The sequence below is a fragment of the Mustela lutreola genome, chromosome 5 (assembly GCF_030435805.1).
Source record: "Mustela lutreola isolate mMusLut2 chromosome 5, mMusLut2.pri, whole genome shotgun sequence".
Classification (NCBI taxonomy): domain Eukaryota; kingdom Metazoa; phylum Chordata; class Mammalia; order Carnivora; family Mustelidae; genus Mustela; species Mustela lutreola.
This window is the reverse complement of record NC_081294.1, coordinates 140,375,419-140,397,969: the sequence shown is the minus strand read 5'-3', so window position 1 is coordinate 140,397,969 and position 22,551 is coordinate 140,375,419. Positions and strand designations below refer to the sequence as shown.

Here is a 22,551-nt window from a genome sequence, read left to right as displayed (position 1 = left end):
AATGTAACACATAGGTGCTGCGGGTGAGACATGTTAGTGAATTGGTCAAAAGTTCTAAGAGTAGAAGTCGTAAGAAATGACTGGTCCTGAACATAGTTTTGCATTTAGATCCACAAGATTTGCTAAAGGACTGATAGTGAGCCATGAAGGAGGAGAAATGTGATAGAAGAATTCTTAAAAGTTTTAGTCCTCAGCAACCAACAAATGTGAAATTACACATAGTAATATAGGAAAGACTAAAGAAGTAAGTTTGAGAGGATATCAGAGAATTCTCGGGGTGAGTGGCTCAGTGGGTTAAGCATCCAACTCTTGATCTCAGCTCAGGTCTCCATCTCTGGGTCATGAGTTAAAGTCCCTTGTTGGACTCTACACTGGGCATGAAGCCTACTAAAAAAAAAAAAATTCGTTTTTAGTATGTCAAGTAGGAGGTTCATATACAAGCCTTGAGCTCAAGTTAGAGTAGCGATTAGAAATTTAGAAGTTGTCAGCCCACAGAAGATACTTAAAGAAATTATCCCAAATCAAGAATTTTCTATATTCATAAATATAATAAATACATAATCAGTCCCAATTCAGTCATCATCAGATATTTATGAAGTGTTCGCTCTTAGCCAAGCGTTGGTAGAAGGTTCTGAAAATACAGTAGAGATACTAGACTTTCAAAATACAAATATTTAACACCAGATAATTTACATCTCTATTAACTGGAATTTTGAAACATTACAGTAGTTACCAATTGTATCACCCAGCTGAGCACTCTCATGTTTTTTGATTCATATTTAGTCTTTTTAACTAGATAATTTAACCTCTTTGAAAACACAAGCCATATTGCATTTTTTATATATCTCAGGGCGCCTTCCAGAATTCTGGAAAGATACTAAGACCCTGAAGAATATTTGTCGGTTGATTACATGACAAATTAATTTATTTCAGGGGCAGTTGTATTTTGCATTATGAGTTTTCTTTTTCTTTATCATAGATTATACAAGTGACTTATCTAATGAGAATAGTATCAAACTCCTGTTTCCTAACTCTCATTTTTAAAAATTATGATACATTTTCTTTTATTCACTTAATAGCACTCTTTTGTTTTTATTCCCATGTTTGTTGTTTCAATTTGCAGCCTGATTCCACTGCAGCTGAAAGAGCAGTTGCCAGACTAGCAATGCATCCTCTTCTGAAGAAAAAAATAGATGTGCTAAAAGGTTTGTATTAAATGACTTTTAAGGCATGTACTTAAATGCACTTGTGTATATGACTTTGAATACATGGCTACTTTATTTCTTTGGGAGTTTTTTTGTTTGTTTTGAGAACCTTTTATAAATACCTCCTTCAAATATTTTTAAATGTGGCAAGGTGCCTAAAAATATGGAAGTTATATGAAGTCTAATTAAATCTGTGTTCTTAGAACCTAAGTTTTAATATCTGAAAACATTTATATTATATATAACACATTCATGGTAATATTGAATATAATTGATTTGCTAAATATTGATGTAATGCATGTATTGCTTTTGATATTGCCACTTAGTCACATAATTTTCATGTGTGAAAATAATCTGTGTTGAAAGAATTAAATGTTACTGTCACAGATTAGAATATGTTTTTATGTCTGAAAACATAGTTTATAATGTACCATAATCATATCAATATGTTATTGCTAAAGAAATTAAAGTTGCCATTTAATTTTATTTATTTATATTCAAGTGAAGGTTTTTTTTAAGATGTGTCCATTTTTCTTTCCTTTTTTTTCTTCTTAAGACTTTTATTTATTTATTTGATAGGCAGAGAGGCAGGCAGGGCCGGGGGGAGGGGGCTGAGCCGGCTTCCTGCCTAGCAGAGAACCCGATGTGGGACTCGATCCCAGGACCGTGGGATCATGACCTGAGCTGAAGGCAAAGGCTTTAACCCACTGACCCATCCAGGCGCCCCTCAAGTGAAGTTTTTACTATTTTTCGTAGCTTCAAGGCCTGAAAGGATGGTTAATTTTAAGAGTTTTAAGTTGAATACTTCTGAGCATTTCTTCCAAGTTCGGTTTTTGAAGTCAGTAAAATTCTTTTGTGAGTTCAGACCTGTGATATATATTTAATCTAATTGTAGTTATCCTCTTAAGTGTTTGCAAATAATTTAATAAATACTGTACTGAAGTGGTGATGTTTTGTATTATTTGTTTTAATGATGAAACAAATCATGTGCTTTTCTGTTGTAGCTGCTGTCAAAGCCTTTAAAGATGCAAGACAAAATGTTGTTGAAGTTAAATCATCAGAGACTGCTTTAGAAGAAAATCATTCCAAGGACACTTTGTGTTCAAATGATGATGCCAGTAAGTTACAGCATGAAGGAACTATTATCAGTGAGCAAAAAGAGAAAGAAGCCAAAATATTGGCAAAGAAACCAATAAATTCAAAAGAAAAAAGAACCAAGATGGAACATGGACCCAATGCTGTAGACCTTCCCAGTTCTCCATCAAAGCCTTCTGAAAGGGCTGGTATAGTTTCTTCTGAGCCCCGGAAGATACCTGCTGACCCAAAAATGAAAACCTTAAGTAAAATCAAAAAAGGGAAAGAGTCCAGTAGCTCCCTTGATGATAACAGTGATGGAGAAGAATTACAAGAAGAAAAGGAGTATTTTGATGATAGCACAGAGGAAAGGTTTTACAAACAGTCCTCCATGTCTGAGGAGAGTGACAGTGGTGATGACTTCTTCATTGGGAAAGTCAGGAGGACACGAAAGAAGGAAAGTAGTTGCCATTCTTCAGTTAAGGAACAAAAGCCTCCACAAAAAGTGTTACCTGAGGAAGATAGACTCGAAACCCATCAGAGTATGAGAAATGACATAAACAAGCCAAGTACAGAATCAAGGAAGTTTGAGTCTGTGTTTTTCCATTCTTTATCAGGATCTAAAAATTCTAGAAGGTAAGAGTTGTTTTTTTCTATCCTGAAATAATTGTTCGTTTTTAACTTTTTTTTGAAGATAAGAAATATCTGCACATCCTAGTAATGGCAGAAGAGAATCTCTCCCATATGTACATGTAGTTTATACAACACATCCTGTGTTTAGACTTGGTCCTTTCAAACTTTATACTTGGATAGTATATGCAAATACACATATAGCAGTGCCACATCAGTCCTGTAGTTAAATAATTTGTCTAGCAAATTTCATTTTATTCTTCTGATTGTCAAAGTTTTCAAACTTTGAGTTTGCTTTTGCTGAAAACCTTTTGAAAACATCTCATATCTTACTCTTTAAACAGAACTTTCTGAAAAGAATGGTGGTTCTTTTTTTTTCCTTTTCTTGATAACTGCTGGCCATTATTGTAAACATCAGTCATTTCCTTGTGATTGCTGTTTCAGTATATACTGAATATATATATTCAGTATATACAGTATGTATACAATATGTACAGTATATTCAGTGTATACTGTATATAAACAGTATATACAGTTTGCTCTAACCGCAAGTTTCTCCAGACTCCTTTATATCTGGTAATGTTGCCGTCTCTGTCCCTGTTGTTAACCACCACCTTTTTTTTTTTTTTTAAGATTTTATTTATTTATTTGTCAGAGAGAGAGAGTATGCACACAAGCAGGCAGAGGCAGACAGAGAAGCAGGCTCCCCACCTGGCAAGGAGCCCGATACAGGACTCCATCCTAGGACCCTGGGATCATGACCTGAGCTGAAGGCAGCAGCTCAACCAGCTGAGCCACCCAGGCGTCCCTAACTACCACCTTCCTCAGCTCTTCTGTTAAAAACCAATAGGTTTCATTTCATTTGTAGCTCTAATCTGGGAGGGAATATTTTCACATTTTAGGATAAATATGGTTAGCTAATTTCTTCAGTAATAGCCACCTTCTTCAGAAAACTTTTTTCTATTTATGTGTAAGTCAGGGATAATTTTTAATAGAATAGAAACACATGATGTATACATTTTCCAAAGAGTATGGAAAAGATGCAAACCATATCTGAAACCTTAAAATTAATTTAAAAAATTTTTATGTCTCCCAAACATGCTTCAGAAGGCTCCATTTTTTTTTCCTCACTTGAGAATAACACACCATTTTGCTCTCCCATCTCCCACAAAATGAATTTGTGTAATATGTGACTCTTCCTCCTTTAAGAAGACTTGAAATTCTTTGTCTGTATAGTCCTCAAGAGTAGACTCAAGTAACCAAGATAGGATATTTTATGACCAGAAGTCCCTGTAAGGATGGTGAGAAGGAAAGTCCCATGTTTCTGCAGTATTGATGGGGTCTCACAGACTTTGATACAACTAAAACCTCGGGTTTTATCATTTTTTATTGATTGCTGGTGGGATGAGGGAGTTCATTAGTCCTTTGAGTGAGTTTTATCCCTGTTTTGTTTTTTGTTTTTTGTTTTTAACGTTATCTTCTTAAGGTCAATTATCTTTTTCAAGTTCTAATGATCTTTTTCTTTTTTTAGAAATTACAGAGAACAGGCTCCAAAAAACAAAACCCCAGGTATGTATTAATAGCTGCCTGACCTTGATAAGAAATTGACTAATGCTTTGCCAGACTAGAAGGATGAAAAGTTTTGGTTGCTAAATAGCCTGAATGAAATATGTACCCATAGGAAGGGGACAAGAAGATCTTTCAATTATCAGTATAATTTTTAAATTTTAATTGCTTGCGTATTTGTTTTTACCTGTCTACTACTAGTATGAAAGACCTAAGCAAAACTTACCCGGAAATATTGGGTCTATTTGATTTATCTTTAACTAAACTAGTACATTTCTTACATTTTAAATACAACTTTAAGTTATATCTTAGCATCATGCCATTAAATACTCAGTAACAAGTATGTTACTTTCTAAGTTCAGTATAAAATCAAAGGATTTTCACATTAATTCATAACAAATCACATTACATATATTTGGGTAGGCTGACTTATATACAGAATTCCAAACTCTCACTGGCTTAAAATAATAAAAATATATTTTTCATGTGCATCACAGTCCACTGTGAGTTGACAAAGGGGATGTGTTTCATGTAGTAATTCAGGAATCAAGCTCCTTTTCATCTTTTAGCTCCTTCCTCCTACAGTTTCCAGATAGTCCTCCAGAAGGGAATAGTACATGGACAATTTTGCAGGAGGTTTTCATGGGCCAGGTCTGAATGTGGCAGGAATCAGTTCTGCCCACTCACGTTTTATTAGCCAGAATTCAATTATATGACATCATCTAGCCACAAAGGAGCTAAGAAATGCAATCTAAGTGTGTGGTTAGAAGGAAAAAGGAATTTGAATTACTTAAACACATAACTCTCTGCCAGTGACTATCATTTCTCTCACCAGGTGCTCATTTCACTGTCCCTCCCACACAGAGCACATTTTTATCTCCTTCCCAAGGAAGCCGGCTCATAGTCCCACCCAGTCCCTGCATCCAAGCTCAAAGCCCAGCATCATCCACCAATGATGTAATACTTAAACCATCCAGTCTCCCAGATGTGACTGCTCAAAATTTGATGACCTGGTCACTAAGACAGACTGCCTGTCCCCAGCTCATATCAAATATTTATTTAGTGGCAGATCAGAGACAAGGTAACCATAATACAAACTCCCATTCAGTTAAGGGAAAATTGGGAGGTACATAACATGTCTGCTACCTGAACGAAAGTGTGAACAATCTGCAGGAACTTCGTTATCCCTTGTTCTTTATGTTTTCAGACTGTGATCTGGGGAGGTCTGTGTTCCATGGGCACATCTTAAGTGGACATTTGGTATAATTTCCTTTGGAGTTTCCCCAAGTGACTGGTAAAAACACATGGTCCTAAAGATAGTTCGAAGTCTTTAATAGTCAAGAGAGTTTTTCAGCCCAGATGTAGGATTTCTTCCACAACACAGGTCTCTCAGAAATGTAATGGATTTCTGATTTCTTGGTTTCCATTTAGTCCATCCATGAGCTAGTGACCACACCAACAATTTTCCTATAGAGCTGTTCTCAAACTTGCCTTCTTTGTGTTTGAGGGTATTTCTTTCCTATCCCCACCATCATTCAATATCTGCTGTATTAAGATTCTCAGGTTTGGTTGAGAAGACTATACTTGACTTGTAACTCTGCTCAGAGGCTGGATCTCCATAGACCTTTCCTGCTTAAAATCTTTCTCAGTCTTATCTCTTACTGTTTGAAGTCCAGAGGCTTTTTTGAACCTTACTTCCCAAATATCTGGACACCCTGTTCCCTTCAGTTTCTGCCTGTGCGCTGGCCAGTTCTTTCTCTGATTTTAGTCCATTGCCAAAGAGCCATCAGTACACTAATTTTTTATTTTTTCCATCCGCTTATTCTCGTGCTGCAAACTCCATAGGCTCATAGCCTGCTCCCCAAATTCTTACTGGCCACCCAGTTTTTTAGCATAAGAGGCATGTACACTTTGCAACCTAAAGTGTGCATTTCCTTGCCACCTACCACTGAACTATGAAGCCACTGCCAAATTTGTATGCTGTTTTTATGGCTGTATCCTTCTTCCAAGTACCACTTTGGTATTCTCTATAGTAGACAGCATGCTTTAACAAGTAACTACCACATCCTACTGATGCATTTCTCATTCCTCACTGTTTGTCAGCTCCTTGTACTTCTTCCATCTTTTGCCTCCAGGAGTTTGCTGTCATCCCTACCAGCAGAGAGAGAGGATTAAAGGATCAAGCCTGAGGTGTTTATAGGCAGGTCTTTTGTTCTTATGCCATTAGCTGGAACTCAGTTATGTGGCCTCATCTAACTGTAGTCAGGATGGGCAATGCATCCAGGTTGTGCACCAAGTAGGAAAAGAAAACTAGGTCTGGCAGGCACATGGCAGTCTGCCTCACTGACCTATATTCATCAGCTGGAAAACTGTAAACTTCAGGCATTCCCATGTTTTTCCTGTAAGGAGACCCAAGTGATAAAAGGGTTTTTATTTTTTGCTTAGCTTATATATTTATAGTATTTATCAGTTTGTTTGCACATATCAGTTTACTTTCCATAATTATATAAAATATATTAATTTAGAATCCTGCCTTATTTGAATCCTATTTTTTATGCGACAGATTGATTTAACATTTAAATTCTTGGTTCTTCATTACTAGAACCGTCCTGAGTATTATATGAGGTTTGTAGATCACATGTGATTTGTACAAGATTCAGGACATTTTTAATTCCTTGTACAATAATATTTTGGAAATGTTATCCCAAACCGTGTGCATTTGTTTGCATAACATTATGACATTGGCTTTTTAAGAAGATTGTCAAAAGACTTTTGACAGTGAGTGTCACTCTTACCTGCAGTGGAGAACGTATGCATACCTAGGACTACTTCAAAAAAAAATCTATATTTTTGTCTCCCCTTTTTCCCCCTGATTCTATAAATGTGTATTGTTTCATGTGTTTTCTGGCTGATGTGTCTCTCCCAAACACTATTTCATTGTTCAAAATAATGTAGTGTAAAGTATCTTATAACATCCAATTCTGATCTGGTAGATAATTTTGTGATTGGAAAAGAATCTTGTCTTCTATTTGAGTAAATTTGGTAATTTATGATAATTTTATGTTTAGTAATAGAAGGCAATGGACTTAATTAGTAGCCCTTTAAAAATACATCTCTCCCATCAGTGTCGTCAAATCCAATATCTTAGTAAATACATGTTAATTTTCTGGCTACATCTGCTCCATATACAGTTATCTTAAGCTAATGATGATATTCCTTTGAAAATATAAGATGCCCTTTTGGGACTTTTTTGGCCTCCCATGTCGTCTGCATTCTTTCTTTCTTACTGCAAATGTAAATAAGATAGCACAAAATATATTAGGAGACAGACAACAAACATCTGTTTAAAAGATTGGGAAGAAAGATGATAGAATAGAAAGCATGTGTCCCAGAATTGTCTATTGATACGTATATTTCAATTTCACAGTGTTCCCTGTTGGACTTAGATTTTTAAACTGTGATGTATTCAGTTTAAGTAAAACTAAATTCCTTCCTTAAATACTGATGTGAGAAAATGAAGTCTGTTTCTCTTACATGCTCTGTAGGTATATGGTTCTTTCTCACTGCTGTTGCTTTCTCCTCCCAGGTTTTCAGCAGAATGAACCTCAGCTCAAGAATCTGTTTAATAAGAGTACACAAAAAGGATTTCCAGATACAAAACAGCAATCACAGCTGCCTCTTCATCCTTCGTGGGAAGCAAGCAGGAGGCGAAAAGAACAGCAATCTAAAATTGCTGTGTTTCAGGGGAAAAAAATTACATTTGATGATTGATCAGTATAGTACCTCATTTTGTGAACCAGCCCATTATTAAAGTTATGTTTCCATAAGCCTACTTCAAATCAAGTATTAATATACCCATGCTGTTACCTGTGTGAAAGAATTTTTAGATTATAGCTATCTCAGATTTCCTCATTCTTGTTTAACATGAAGGGTATTTCACAGGTTTAACTCTGTCTTGCCTTGAAAATAAATTTTGAGAAGACACATTAAAATAATAATGGAAAATATGAGGAAATTGTAGTAATTTAAAAGAGATCACCTTTGCTGAAAGTTATTTTTAGCAAAACTAAGATAGTAACTTTTATATGGGTATAGAGATAATAAATTAACAAATATTTTTATTTTATTTGTAATTATTTATGGTCTACTTTTTGTCTATCTTAAAATAGATGCCAGGCAGTTTTTGATTTCAGAATTATGTCTCTGTCTTTTAGGAAACATGCGGCAACATGTAACAACACAACCAGTAATTTGTTATAAATGTCACTGCATGGAAATATTTATTTAAATCAAGAATGTATAACATACAGTTACTTGACCATGTACTTATAGAAACATTTTTGTGTGGAATTATGGATTAGAATTCAAAAGGGTGAACTCTGAAGGAGATATGATTGAAGAAGCATTTCCAGATAACTGAATGCTGTGATGAGATGACTCACTGAGGAAGGAAATACCCTCTATGGAGTACTGTTATTTCAAAGGAAAATGGGATTTTAAAAATCCTTGCAGATGTTTCGCTTTCACTTCTCTGGAAGAAATTAAGTGTTCTTGGTTAACTAAACAAAGATAACTAAATTCCATCTTACTGTTAATGGCAGGGAAACCCCCCTTGTTTGCAGGAATTCATAAGCTGTGGAGAATCATTTCTGTCATTTTCAAGAGCTTCAGAATATAGATAACCAGAGCAATGGAATTCAAGAGATTATACAGAAGAAATTATTTTTACTGTGTTGAAAGCAGAATTTTTTTTCTACTTTTGTCTTTTAAATTATGCAAAATTAATTTCAATTAAATTTTAATTATGAAAAATAATTACAGGAAAAGTGAAAGAAAAATGGCTCCATGGCTATCCAGATTTAGCCAGACTGCGAGGTTGAGAGCAGTGTCCTCCAGACCACCAAGTCTGGCCAAGGCTTCTTACCCTACTGCATGGAGATAGGGTCCAGCTACAGAGTTAGAAGAGCCCCCACAAGACCACTGTCACTTCTGACAGCAGCTGCAGGTTTGGAGATGGAGTTGGTCAGGGGTGGGTTCTCAAGTTTGCTAGAAAACCCCTGGAACTTACTGAAACCTACTTGGAAGTCATTGTTTATTACAGGGAAAGGGTACAAATTAAAACCTGTCGAAGAGATGCATAGACCATGGAGGGTTCTAACACAAAGCCTCTGTTGTCCTCAGGACGCCTTAACCATCCTGGCATTGATGTGCATTGGGTATTGCCAGTCTCAGAAGCTCACTGAAGTTTTGGTGTGCAGATTTTTTGTTGTGGCTGCAGTATGTAAGCATCAGCATACATTTGATTGCTCAAATGATTGTTCCAGATGACTGCTAACACGTGACCTCAAATCCCCCATCCTCGGTTACATGGTTTGTCTTTTTTAGTGTAGCTAGCTGCTGTCCTAAACAAACGTACTTCTATCAGGTATTACACAGATGCCTCCAAGAAACCAAAGGCAAAGGCAGTTCTCTCTTTGGGCAAAGCCAAATTCTTTATCACACAAAATTCTTCACCCAGGTTCCCCAGTTGATAACATTTTATGGCATTTGCTTTATCCTCAGCTCTCATCCTCCTACCTCTACCTTCCTCCTCCTCATCCTCATTCTCCTACTCTTCTCTTTTCCCCCTCTCTCTTTGCTCTTGTTTCTGTTGTAATATTGCGTATGTCTTCTTACCATGTTGAGGTTTTTCTTTACTTCCTTGAACATAGGGAATATTAATAGCTATTTTAATGACCTTGTCTACAACCGTTTTCTATTTGGGGCAGTTTTACCCTTAGGGTACATTTGGCAATGTCTGCAGACATTGTGTGTCCGATCTAGTGGATATAGGCCAGGGGTGCTATTAAACATTCTACATTATATACAACAAAGAATTAAGTACAAAGGGTCTGCAATGCCGAGATTGGGAAAACTTAGCCCAGGGCTCGTTTGAATCCAGAGGCATTACTGTTTTAAGCACTCGGCCTAATGCTTTTTCTACTGTCAGGTCTTTCTGTTACATCCAGTGAGATGAGAATACAAACTATACCTGGCCCAGTGTCAGTTGTTTCACAAACTCCTTTCTAGTGAATTTTTTCCCCTGGCCTTGGTAGGTGCCTCACACACATTGCACAGATCAGTCTTACGCCATAGACTTAAAGGGAATCCTTCCAAAGATCACCAGATCTCCAGCTTTTCTTTCTGTTTCTCTCATCCTCTCTTATATTTTGCCTCACAAATTCTAGTCAGAGTAGCCTATGCAAACCCTAAACTCTGTTGCTTCAGGAAAGCCACGGAGTTACCTGGGATTCCTTCCTTCTGTAGCATAGTTTGGAAACTTCATGCAGTGAGCTAAAACACTCACCTGGTTTTCACTCTCTCAGGTATTACTGTGCTCTACTGCTTTTTGTCCATTGTCTGAAAACCTAAGTCATATTTTTAATCCTTTGTTCTAGTTATTTAATCTAAAATGGGAAATCTAATTCCTATCACTATAGAAGTAGAAATCTATTATTTATTTTGATGCTCAAATTGTCCTTAATTTGGCCAGTGGGGGCCAACTCAAGCTGTGTCTTGTGTCCTTTTGCCATCTAACAGTGAGAAAGATGGTTCCCATTATCCACAGTATGTTTACTTGTTTTCTCAACCCTAGAATACCACAGAAGTTAGTTTCAGAGTTTCTGACTGATGCAGAATACAAGTCTACTAGCCGAAGTTCAGTATATGTTTAAGAATTCTTTTTTCTTTAGCTTGAGAACATACCATCTCAAAACTAAGTTTGAAAGTTACCTGGGGCGATGTCAGCAAAAATGGTGTAGTGAAGATGTACAGAAATTATTTTCCCCATAAAAAGCAGTGAGGAAACTGTCTATATTATCACAATCAACTTTTTTGGAACTCTGGAGTTAAGCACAGGTTTACTGCAATCCAGGGAGTATTTTTCAAGAAAAAGGGATGAATCTTGATAAGAACAGTGATCTTTGTCACATTTTAACTTTCCCTACTTGCATCTTTCACTCTTCAGATCCATGGTAGTTTTGAAAACCAGCAGCCCATAATTACTGTGAAAACCAGCAGCCTGGCAGTCACTAGGAGAAGCAGAACAGGGTTGGATCTTCTTCAACAATATATTCACTGAGAATTATCATTATGTGACCAAAGTGGTAGTTCACTGAAAGACCCCACTGGACTGAGAACTGGCTCAGTGTGAAAGCCTTTTCCTGATACCACTTTTCAAAAACAATCAGAGGTAATTTTTTGGCATCACAGTTGCTTGGGACAGTGAATAACAGTTGAGGCAAACATTTGTCAAAAAGCTTAAAAGGGAAAATAATAAATAAATAAATGAATGAAATAAAATTTTTAAAAAAGCTTAAAAGGAAATCTGGGGAATTCGGTATCTTTAGGGATTTTAGTAAGTTCTGATATATATTGGAATTAAGCAAGTCATGTATGCTTGCATAGTGCTGTGTGTATGTTCAAGGAAGAGCTGAGAAGGCCCTAAAATGTCACTTCAGCTGACCTTGAGGTTCTGCTCCAGCAGGAAATGAAGGCTCAGGTGGAATCGTCAACTTCCTGGCTATGTTGAAGTTGTGCCATAGCGCGCGCACGTGCATGTACGCGCATACAGTCTCTCAGAAAAATCACAGAAGTGCTCTAGGCATTTAAGGAAATCCTGTCTTGTTATTAGTGGACCACTAAACTAATGGAGCAGAAACTTTAATGGCCACACACAACAAAGAATAAAGACTTCAAAGTTCAAAACAGTGCACTAAACAAAAAAAAAAAAACAACAACAAGCCCTAGGAAGGGGCAGTATCTGATTTTTAGATACGTACTAGATATATAATTACATTACTTGATACACACTAGATATATAATTACATTACTTAAAATGACCAGTTTTCGGGGTGCCTGCATGGCTCAGTGGGTTAAGCCTCTGCCTTCGGCTCAGGTCATGATCCCAGGGTCCTGGGATCGAGCCCCACATCAGGCTCTCTAGTCAGTGGGGAGCCTGCTTCCTCCTCTCTCGCTGCCTCTCTGCCTACTTGTGATCTGTCTGTTAAATAAATAAATAAAATTTTTTTTTAAAGACCAGTTTTCAAGAATATGCTGTAAGACATATCCAGAAACAAAGTATGCCTTATACACAGAGGGGAAGAAAAGTAAACTGTCCCCAAAGAATTCCAGACTTTGGGTTTACTCAATGAAGACATTAAATAAGCCATTTTGAGAATATGTGCAAAGAACTAATGGAAACAATATTTAAAGAACTAAAAGTCTGAGAATAATGCCTCACCATATAGAGAATATCAGTAATGAAATAGAAATTATAAAGAAGAGACAAAAAGAAATTAAGGAATTGAAAAAAATGATAGAGTAAATTCAACGTAAGTGATCAACAGTAGATTGAAGCAGGCAGAAGAAAGATTTGGTGAAACTAAAGATAGGTCAATTGAGATTAGCCAATTTTGGGGGCAGGGGTGGGAAATGAACAACCAATAGATCCTCAAAGACTCATGGGATACCATCAAGTGTACCGGCGTGAACACAGAGTCTCATATGACCTGCCTTTTCACTAGTAGCTGTAGACCCCTTAAAGAAAACATGTTCCAACAGAAACTTGATTGTGAATGTTCATAGTAGCATTACTCATAATATCCAAAAAGAAGCGAAATATCCATGCATTGGTGACTGAATAAGCAATAATGGTATATACATACGATGGAATATTATCTAGCCATAAAAATGGAGTATTGGTATGTATTATAACATGAATAAACTTAGAAAGCATTAGGTTAAGAAAGAAGCCAAACACAAAATATGGTTCATCTTATATGAAATACCCAAAATAGGTGAATCCATAGAAATCAATTAGTAAATTAGTGATTGCTAAGGTCTAAGGGAGGGAGGAATAATGAGTGCCTGCTAATAGGTACAGATGGCATTTTTTGGGGGGGAGGGGGGTTGATGAATGTTGTGAAATTGGATGGTGGTGTTCGTGGCAGAACTTTGTAAATATACAAAAATCCACTGAATTTTGTACTTTGTAAGAGTGAATATTATGGTATGTGAATTATGTCTCAATTTTTAGAGTAATAATAACAAAAAGTGACCTCGGTTAGTGCATTTTCCCTGCCTCCCTTCCATGTAGTACTTCATTTAAAATGCACTTTAATTCACATTTCTGATGTGTTTTACTTAAAGAATTTTCCTTCCATCCCTGGTAATTTTATTTATATTTTTTCTTTACACATGTGAAACATGTACATTATTCCATGAATCAGAACTGCACAAAATGGTATAGTTTAAGAGGTGGCAACTCCTGCTTCAAATTGTTTCTTTTCATTTTACCCCTTTACCCCCCATACCCCATAGATAATCCATCTCATTAGTCTGTTTGCATAGGTGAATACATGTCTATATATTATTTCCTGCTCTTAATGCAAAAATTAATATTCCTGGCCATTTTATAAACTTTTTGTGGGGGGGCGGCACCTGTGTGGCTCAGTTGGTTGAGTGTCTGACTCTTGATTTCAGATCAGGTCATGATCTCAGGGTGATGGGATCGGAGCCCTGCATCAGGCTCCACACTGAGCATGGAGCCTGCTTAATATTCTGTTTCCCTTTCCGTCAGCACTCCACTCCTACTGTGCCTCCCTCTGTCTCTCAAAACCAAACCAAACCAAACTTTTTTTTTCCGTTTAAAAATATATCCTGGAATCACTGCACATATGTCCATAAGGATTTTCCTTATTTAAAACAAAAAAACAATCACACAAAAAAAACTTTCTAGTACCTCATTAGGTAGACCTGTCAATTTATTCAGCAGCTCATCTGTGTCTGGGCATACAAGTTATTTTCCATATCTTGTAGTTACAAAAAATATAGCAAAGAAAATGTTTTCATATTATTGGAGTTAGGTCTTTGGGGTAAGTTGCTAGAGTAGAAATGTTAAGTCAGAATTTAACTGCATATGTAGTTTTGTTTAATGCTAAATTTTCCACCATGAAGGTTCAGCTTAACACCAGCCATACAAGAGAGAATCCTGTGATCCCACAGCCTCTGCAATAGAATAAGGTGTTCTACATTTTAAATTCTGTCCATTGGTTAGTTGAGAAATGTTACCTTGGGGTAGTTTTACAATGCATTTTTCTAATTACAGGTATAGTAGAATACTCATTAAAAATATTTGTGTCTTTTATATGTATTTTTGTGAATTTTTTCATGGCTTGCCCATTTTTCTATCAGTGAGTTGTTTTGTTTTTTACTTTTTCTTATAATTTTAAGATTTATTTATATATTATACATATTAGACCTATATCGGTTATGTGTATTACAAATATTTATCAATTTGTCAGCTATCTTTTGATTTTATTTGTTATTCACTTTTTTATCATGTTTTTCTGTCACTTATTGTATATCGTTAAATGGCTTCCCTTTTTTAGTTTCCTTTTATTTCATTCTTGCATGTGAATTTGAAATCATAGTTAGAAAAATCTTTCCCTACTATATTATTTGCTTTCTACTTGATCTAACATCAGTGTTGCTCTCCTGGCTTTTTTAGTGCTCCCATTTGCCTGGTATACATTTGACTCGCCTGCCTTTCTGAATCAGTCTCTTTTAGGTGTTTCTTGAATAGAGTATCAGTTATGTCTTTATGAACCAACCTGAAAATCTTTCATTTAATAGGCAAATTCAACCCTTGCACATTTGTTGATAAGTGAATATGTTTGCTTTCAATTCTGTCAGAATATGTTATAATTACTGTATTTATTATATTTACTATTTCTCTTCAAACTGTATTTGCCATGCTGTCTCAACAAATTATATTTGTTATGTGGGAAGATTAATATTTCTGTTCTAATGGTTATACCATTTTTAATGCCTATTGTCCCTAATTCTTTTAATCACCATCAATATTGTCCATTTTTAATGACATTCTCTTTCACCTAACTTAATTTTTTAACAAATTTATTCATCTATTAGAGCATATGTGCAAAAGTGGGGTGAGGGGTGGAGGGAAAGAAACCTCAAGCAGAGCCTCCCCAACTGATCATGGAGCCCAACATGGGACTCAATCCCACAACCTATGAGTTCACAACCTAAGCTGAAATCAAGAGCCAGCTCAACCAACTGAGCCACCCAGGTGCCCCTCACCTAAATTATATTTAATGAGTTTATTCTACACTTATTTCATTGAGTTTATTCTCCTCCCATATTTGGTTGCATTACTTTTACTTCATTGGAATTTCTGTCAAGGTGATAGAGAAAAAAGATGGGATGTGACAAGAATTTCTTACCTTGCAATACCCCCCCCAAAAAGAAAAGAAAAGAAAAGAAAAAAAGTAAAAAGAATGGGAAAATCATTGCTTCTATTTCCAAATGATAAGAGATCATGCACAAAGATCCATTAAGACTGCTGGCTCCAGCACAGATCTGAATAAAATTGTATTTCTGCCTAAAAATGATAGTGAAAGATGGAAAAAGTCAACCTTGAGAATATAGAATACAGAGCATGTCCCCCTTACTGCACTTTCGTTTTCATCTCAGATTTTTTGAAGAAGTGTGTATTAGAGTTGAATTGCTGAAGCTTTCCCAGTCATTTTTTTGTTTGGATGAGGTTTATTCTCTGGTAGAGTCCTCAAAGAAAGGACTCATGGGAAGAATTCTTTGAGTTCTTGATGTTCAAAATCTTTGGTGGTTTTCATACTTAAAGGACTGCAGATGGATCCCATAATTCTGCTGCTCTTCTTTGTGACAACTAAACTCTTCTTTGCATCTTTGGTGAATCTTGTTTGGAAGACTTTCTTGCCCCGCCCCAAGTTAGGAAATCTGGCTCATAGTCTGGGCACAGGATAGCTTCCTTACCCTCCCCAGGTATCCAATTTTTGTTTTGTTTTTTTCTATTTACCCTTCCCCAAGCCACAGTGAGTTTTCACCTGTGCTCTCTTGACAGTGTTTGGTGACCTACAGTGACAGGCTTTTTTATTTTTCAGTAGGGAACAAGAGTCCTCATGGATATTTGTGTCTCCTGAAGTAGTAACATCTCTTGAGGTGTGTACCATCAGTGAAAACTTTCTCTGCTGTCCCCCATCTGTCTCCTGAGTGCCCAGCGTAGTCCCATGAAACCCCCATACCCTGCAAAGTTCTTGACATAAACAGTTGTACTCTTGTTTTTTTCCTTTAGAACTCTTTATAGGTTTATGTTATGTTTAACCTTTAATCTATTTGGAAATTAACCCTATCTATTCTGACAGATTGGCATGCCTAATCAAATCAATTACTACACAACCAATCTCTATAATTCTCAACATCTCTTGAAGTTAGGTTGAGGTCCTCTGACTTAAGAATTGCTTAGTGGAATATGGGCCAAAATTGTGTTAACCACTTCCAGGTCTAGCCCATAAAATCCTCTTGTATCCTCCACTCTTCTTGAATCTCTCTGCTGGATGTCAATTCACAGCAAGATATTAGAAGACACCCGCCCCCCTTTTAAGATGTAACAACAATGATCAGCCTGGAAACCTAAGTAACAGAATCATAGTCCTCTACTTATTCCTTCACTTAAGCCAACTGGATCTAAGTTATCAAAACAAACACAAATCATTGTTAAACCAATGAAATTAGGGATTTTTTTTTTTAAAGATTTTATTTATTTGACAGAGATCACAAGTAGGCAGAGAGGCAGGCAGAGAGAGAGGGGAGGAAGCAGGTTCCCTGCGGAGCAGAGAGCCCTGATGTGGGGCTCGATCCCAGGACCCGAGCCGAAGGCAGAGGCTTTAACCCACTGAGCCACCCAGGCGCCCCTAGGGATTTTTTGATACACATGTACTGTTACTCTGGTTCAGAAATTGGTGGTGGAAGGAGGATGCTACTGTAAAAATAAATCCAAAGTACATGACATTCATTGGCCCAGCAGTCAATCAAGATGAGAACAAATATCTGCTATTAGAAAATGAGATTTGTGTAATACAACAATGAAACAGTTTTTAAAAGTTCATTTGTAATTACTTAGAATGTGAACCCATGCCCTGTGGTTCCAAGGAAAGGCTAGAAAATGTAATGTTGATAGTGAGTGTTGACTTTTACTACCTGTGTTTATCAAGTTGATAGAAGAAAAGAGATGGTATGTGACAAGAATTTGTTACCTTGCAAGTTTAAAAAAAAAAAAAAGGAAAAAGGTGAGAAAATCATTGCTTCTAGTTCCAAATGATAAGAGATAGTGCACAGAGGTCCGTTAAGTCTTTTGGCTTCAGTACAGATCTGAATAGAATTGTGGTATTTCCTCCTAAACATGATAGCTTTAAGACAGGAGACAACGTTTGGAAAAAGGCAACCTTGAGAATTATATTTAGGAAAGAACTTTGGGAATTGCTACTAGCATATGTAGCTGAATAGATACCTCTCTCTCTCTCTCTCAAAAACAGAGTTTACTTATTTATAATGCCAAAAAAAAAAAAAAAAAAAAAAAAGGCAGGCCTCTTCTTTAACAGCTTTTGGATGGTCTGTCATTAGAAGTATTTGTGGGTTCCCAAACTTGCTCAGGGAGGAAATGGGTTGCAAAACTTTAGAGGTTTCTGAGGAGGGTCATTCCCCATCATTTATTTCAAATGTGCTTATAGACAAAAAACCTGCTAAAGAGTAGATTAGAGCTATGAAGAACGTTGAATAAGTAGTCCGTTCCAGATAGCAAAATTGAAATCAAGGATATATTCTTACTGCCAGGTTGAAAGGACCTCAAAATTCCTGCCAGAAGTTTTATCATAACTGCAATAGACCAGTGCCTTCTGCATTCCTCTGATGTACCCTTTCCCAGATGCAGTTTTTAAAACAAATTTATCCTTACTTGACTGTCAGATGTTGGGCCAGGTGGCAGGAGGAAGATTTCTGTAACCGGTGTTGTTTGTGCAAATATCACTGAATATCAAGGAGCTGTATCCATATATGAACCATGTCATCATTCAGAGATCTTGAACTTGAAGCTGGTTGCAATAACTGGATGGAATTTGGGGTTGTCTCACTTGGGGAATGAGGAAGCATGCTCTACTTGCGGTAGGATACTCGTAACCAGAAAGATATAACTCTGTTAGAGACACTAACCAAGTGCTCACTTCATCTATTCCTTCTTTCCCTCAGGTACCTGGCTAACTTACATTTCCCAGCTTCTTGCAATTAGGCAAATGCTGATTAATGCTACCTACATTAGGTAAAATGACTACATGATGTTCACCTCCCCACAATGTTCCAGGCAATTCTCCACATTTCTTCCCTTGTTTTCCATCAGGATGTTGGCAACCTGGACTCCCTTGCAAAATAGCTTTTGAAGACAGTTTCTGCTAGCCAGGGCCCTTGCATGATTGCATGGAGCAGATCCCCTCAACCCGATCCTGCCACCTGTTGGGCTTTCCATGAGCAACAAGTAAGTAATTGGTTAAGTCATTGAGTTTTAGGGTGGTTATCCATTACTGAGCTGGGATTATTTTAATACATATATGATAAGTGGTGATGATCTAACCATTCTGTTTTTTCTGGTACGTATATGGTGCTAATGCTGCTTTTGAGTCATTGGGTCATCCCTTCTCTACTGTCACCGTACAATCACAGGAATGTTCCTAGGCTCTCTTCTCTATTTCTCTGACCTACTATTACATGCTAAATTATTATAGCTGATGATAAATATGCTAAATATTATAGCTGAATGGATAAAAAAAGACGTGGTATATACGCAGTAGAATGTTGCTGAGCCACAAAAAAAAAGAATGAAACCCTGCCAGTGGTTACAAGAGGGGAGGCAGGTGGGGGGATTAGAGAAATAGGTGAGGGGTGTTAAGGAGGGCTTTTGCCATGATGAGCACTAGGTGTCGTATGTAAATGATGGATCACTATTAAGTGTAAATTAATATTACATTGCATGTTAACCAACTGGAATTTAAATAAACCCTAAGAAATAAAACAAACAAACAAAAAATTTATTATAGCTTTACATTTTCCTTAGATACCCACTAGCCTGGTTTACTCATAAGTTGTTTTTTTTTTTCCCCTCAACATTTTCTTGGCTATCCTTAGGTCTTTTCCTTATATACATTTTAAAATTAGCTAGTAAATTTTATTTTCAAAAATTATGTTGCAGTATCCATTTTGATTACTCTGAGAAATTATCTGTGACCTGGGAAGTCCTTGTTTCTCCCACAGAGTTGCATAGAACGATAGGTCTGCTTCCATGAATGGGCCTAAGTTTTAGAATAATTGTAGAAGAAATGATATGTACACGAACATGTTCAGTCGCCTAAGTATGACATCATCATGGAGAAACTAAGGAGCCTTAAGTCAGACTCTGGAATGTTGTTTGTACTTTGAACATGTGTTTCTCTTCAAGGGAAAACTTGTTTTGAAAGAAAGTCATTCTCCATGTTGTTTTCAGGATTAAATTAAAAGGATGTTTTTTAATAAAGACAGCCAAAACTTAGAGGGTGAGTGAAGGAAAAAGGGTTATTTGTGTTTATTTTTAAACTAAGCATGGTATAAAAAAAATTCAGTGTTTGCCTCTCTTTCCCTATTATGGACAAAAGTTCGTAGTCCTCACATATACCAACAACGACCAATTTGTTTTATGTCTGAAATAGGTGTGGGCTTGTTCTGAATTTTCTTTTTTTTTAGTCATTGGCACTGCTTGTGGTCAAGGAGAAGTTTTTAGGCCCTATCAAATTTTTAGAGATTTTGTAAGCACTACAATTGCACTATCAATGCATAGAATTTACTTTATTTAGTGCTTGAATTAATGTTCTTCACATTGATATCTGCATTGTTCCTTCCCTCAGTTTCCCGGGTCTCTCTGCTCAGATGTCATCCTGTCAGGGAGAGCTTCTTTGACCTTCCTTCAAAAACATCAACTGGTTATTCCTCCCTCCTTGCTTGATTTTTCTTCTTTGACATTCACCACCTGACATACAGATAATACATTCTATTATCTAGAATATAAGCTTTGTGAGTGCAAAGACTCTGTTTCCTTCTCTGCCATGTCCCAAACTTGTATATAGTAGGTGCTCAGGCAAATATTTGCCTTTTGAATACATATGCTGTAAATATTTGGATAAATGTTAGTTTGAATAAATAGTCATGGATATATACAGGTTTCCTTGGTTTATTAATGACTCCTGTAATTGAGTAGCTGCAGCTCCCAGTTAGGAATCTATCAGAGTAATCCGAGTAAGAGAGAGGACAACTTGGACTTGGGCAGTAACAGGGGAGAATACGAATGGGAGAGAAGATAATGTCTGATTATAGAGGAGAAGCTATGAATTAATTTTCTACAAAAAGCATGAGAATAATTGAAGGAAGAAACTGACATGAGTCCTGAGCAGCATTAGGAGCCCATCCAAAGTTCACTGCCACTAATTTAAAGTGAGAGCAGTTAGCACAGTTTTAATTTTCTTTTCTGGGACCTGTTTTTTGGTCATATTTATTTGGGAATCTTAGTATTTTTGTTACTAATTTGTAGGGGCTCTTCATATGTTAGAGCAAAAATCCCTTTGCCTATCATGATTTGCAAAAATTTTCATTTTATCATTTGTCTTTTGACTTTGTTTAATTTTTTCTGAACATAATATTTGATTTTGTTCATGTTAAAAATGATATACTTTGCACCTTCTAACTAGTTATGGTGCATATATGTAAAGACTGTCACTTCTGTATACCATCAGTTTCTTCAGCCACAGGTTATCAAACTCTCATTGTTTTTATTTTTTTAAAGATTTTATTTATTTATTTGACAGAGAAAGTGCGCACATGGTAGCACAAGAGGGGGAGGGGCAGAGGGAAGAGGGAGAAGCAGGCTCTAGGCTAAGCAGAGGTCCCAGGACCCTGAGATCATGACCGAACCAAAGGCAGGTGCTTAACCAACTGAGCCATCCAGATGCCCCTTATAACTCCATTTCTCTTACCTAATTAGAATGGCTACTACCTCCAGTATAACATAAAATAACAGCACTGAAAGTAGATCTCCTGTCAATTCCCGACATTAATAGTAATACTTCTGGTGCTTCATCTTAAGTATGAAGTTGACTTGTAGATATAGATAGATATATTTTATTATATTAAGGTCTATTCTATTATTCTATTATTTGGTGTATTTTTATAAATCAAGAATGCATGTGAATTTTATCAAATACCTTTTAAACATTTATGAAAATGGTCTGTGTGATTTCTCTCTTTTGTTCTTTGAAGACTTAGTGGAGAATAACTCTGAAAAAAATATTTCAAGCTGGTGCATTTTGACAACTTTGTCTATTTTTTCTATGTTAACTTGAACTCAATTTATATGTATATAAACTAATTTAAAGTGAACTCAATTTATATGTATATAAACTAAGAATATAATTAAATATATTTATAAATTAATAATAAATATAGAAATATGAAATATATATATTGAAAGTATTTCATTCATGATATATTTGCAGAACAAAACAATATAATCTCTTGGTTTTTAAAATTACCTCTTCAAGTTTGGGGTACTTCACCATCAACCTTCAAAAGTAGAACAGCCAATTATTTTACCCGTGAAATGGGTTTATTTGAGAGTGACAGAAGATTTGCACATCCAGACACGCAAGCTATCGCAAGCCATAGACAAGTCCAGAGATCAAAGGAGAGGGACATTACTTTATAGAGAAAAGGAGAAAATTGAGAGGGGCTGTTTTGTACTCAAGTCCTTTGGAAAGAAGTGAGAATTCAGTGTAGTGAAGGCTTTTCACTTACTGAGTTGCTGTCTGAAATTGTTGCTGGTGGAGGAGAGATCCTTCTTTCCTCCTGGGGAGCATAAAGTAGGCTTCTTCCTGTGGGGGAAGGTAAGGTAGGTCTCTACTGTTGAAGGCTGGAGTTTATGATTAAGGAGGTATGGTAGGGCATGAGAGCTCCCCCTTCTGTCCTCCAACTGGATCTTAAATGAGGACTCCTATTCAGTTTCGCAAGTCTTCTGTCTTATTTTGCATGTCTGTGTTTTACACTTTTTTTCTAGATTAGATAGTTAATGGTGTGCCTAAGTAAGACACACAATTTTTTCTTTGTATTCTCTTTTAGCCATATCCCATGG

General features: G+C 36.4%; 1 protein-coding gene across 2 annotated transcripts in view; it reads left to right on the top strand.

Annotated features, from left to right (window-relative positions):
* SRFBP1 (serum response factor binding protein 1) overlaps positions 1-12,554 on the top strand; it is a 70,557-nt gene extending 58,003 nt beyond the window's left edge. The window contains exons 5-8 of one of the 2 annotated variants that reach the window (XM_059175765.1): positions 1,124-1,205; positions 2,210-2,915; positions 4,441-4,478; positions 8,062-12,554. In XM_059175765.1, coding sequence (XP_059031748.1) covers positions 1,124-1,205; positions 2,210-2,915; positions 4,441-4,478; positions 8,062-8,246 — 1,011 coding nt within the window. In that variant the 3' untranslated portion in view covers positions 8,247-12,554. The remainder of the gene's footprint in view (positions 1-1,123; positions 1,206-2,209; positions 2,916-4,440; positions 4,479-8,061) is intronic. The other variant, XM_059175766.1, reaches the window with a different exon arrangement.
* The last annotated feature ends 9,997 nt before the right edge of the window (positions 12,555-22,551 follow it).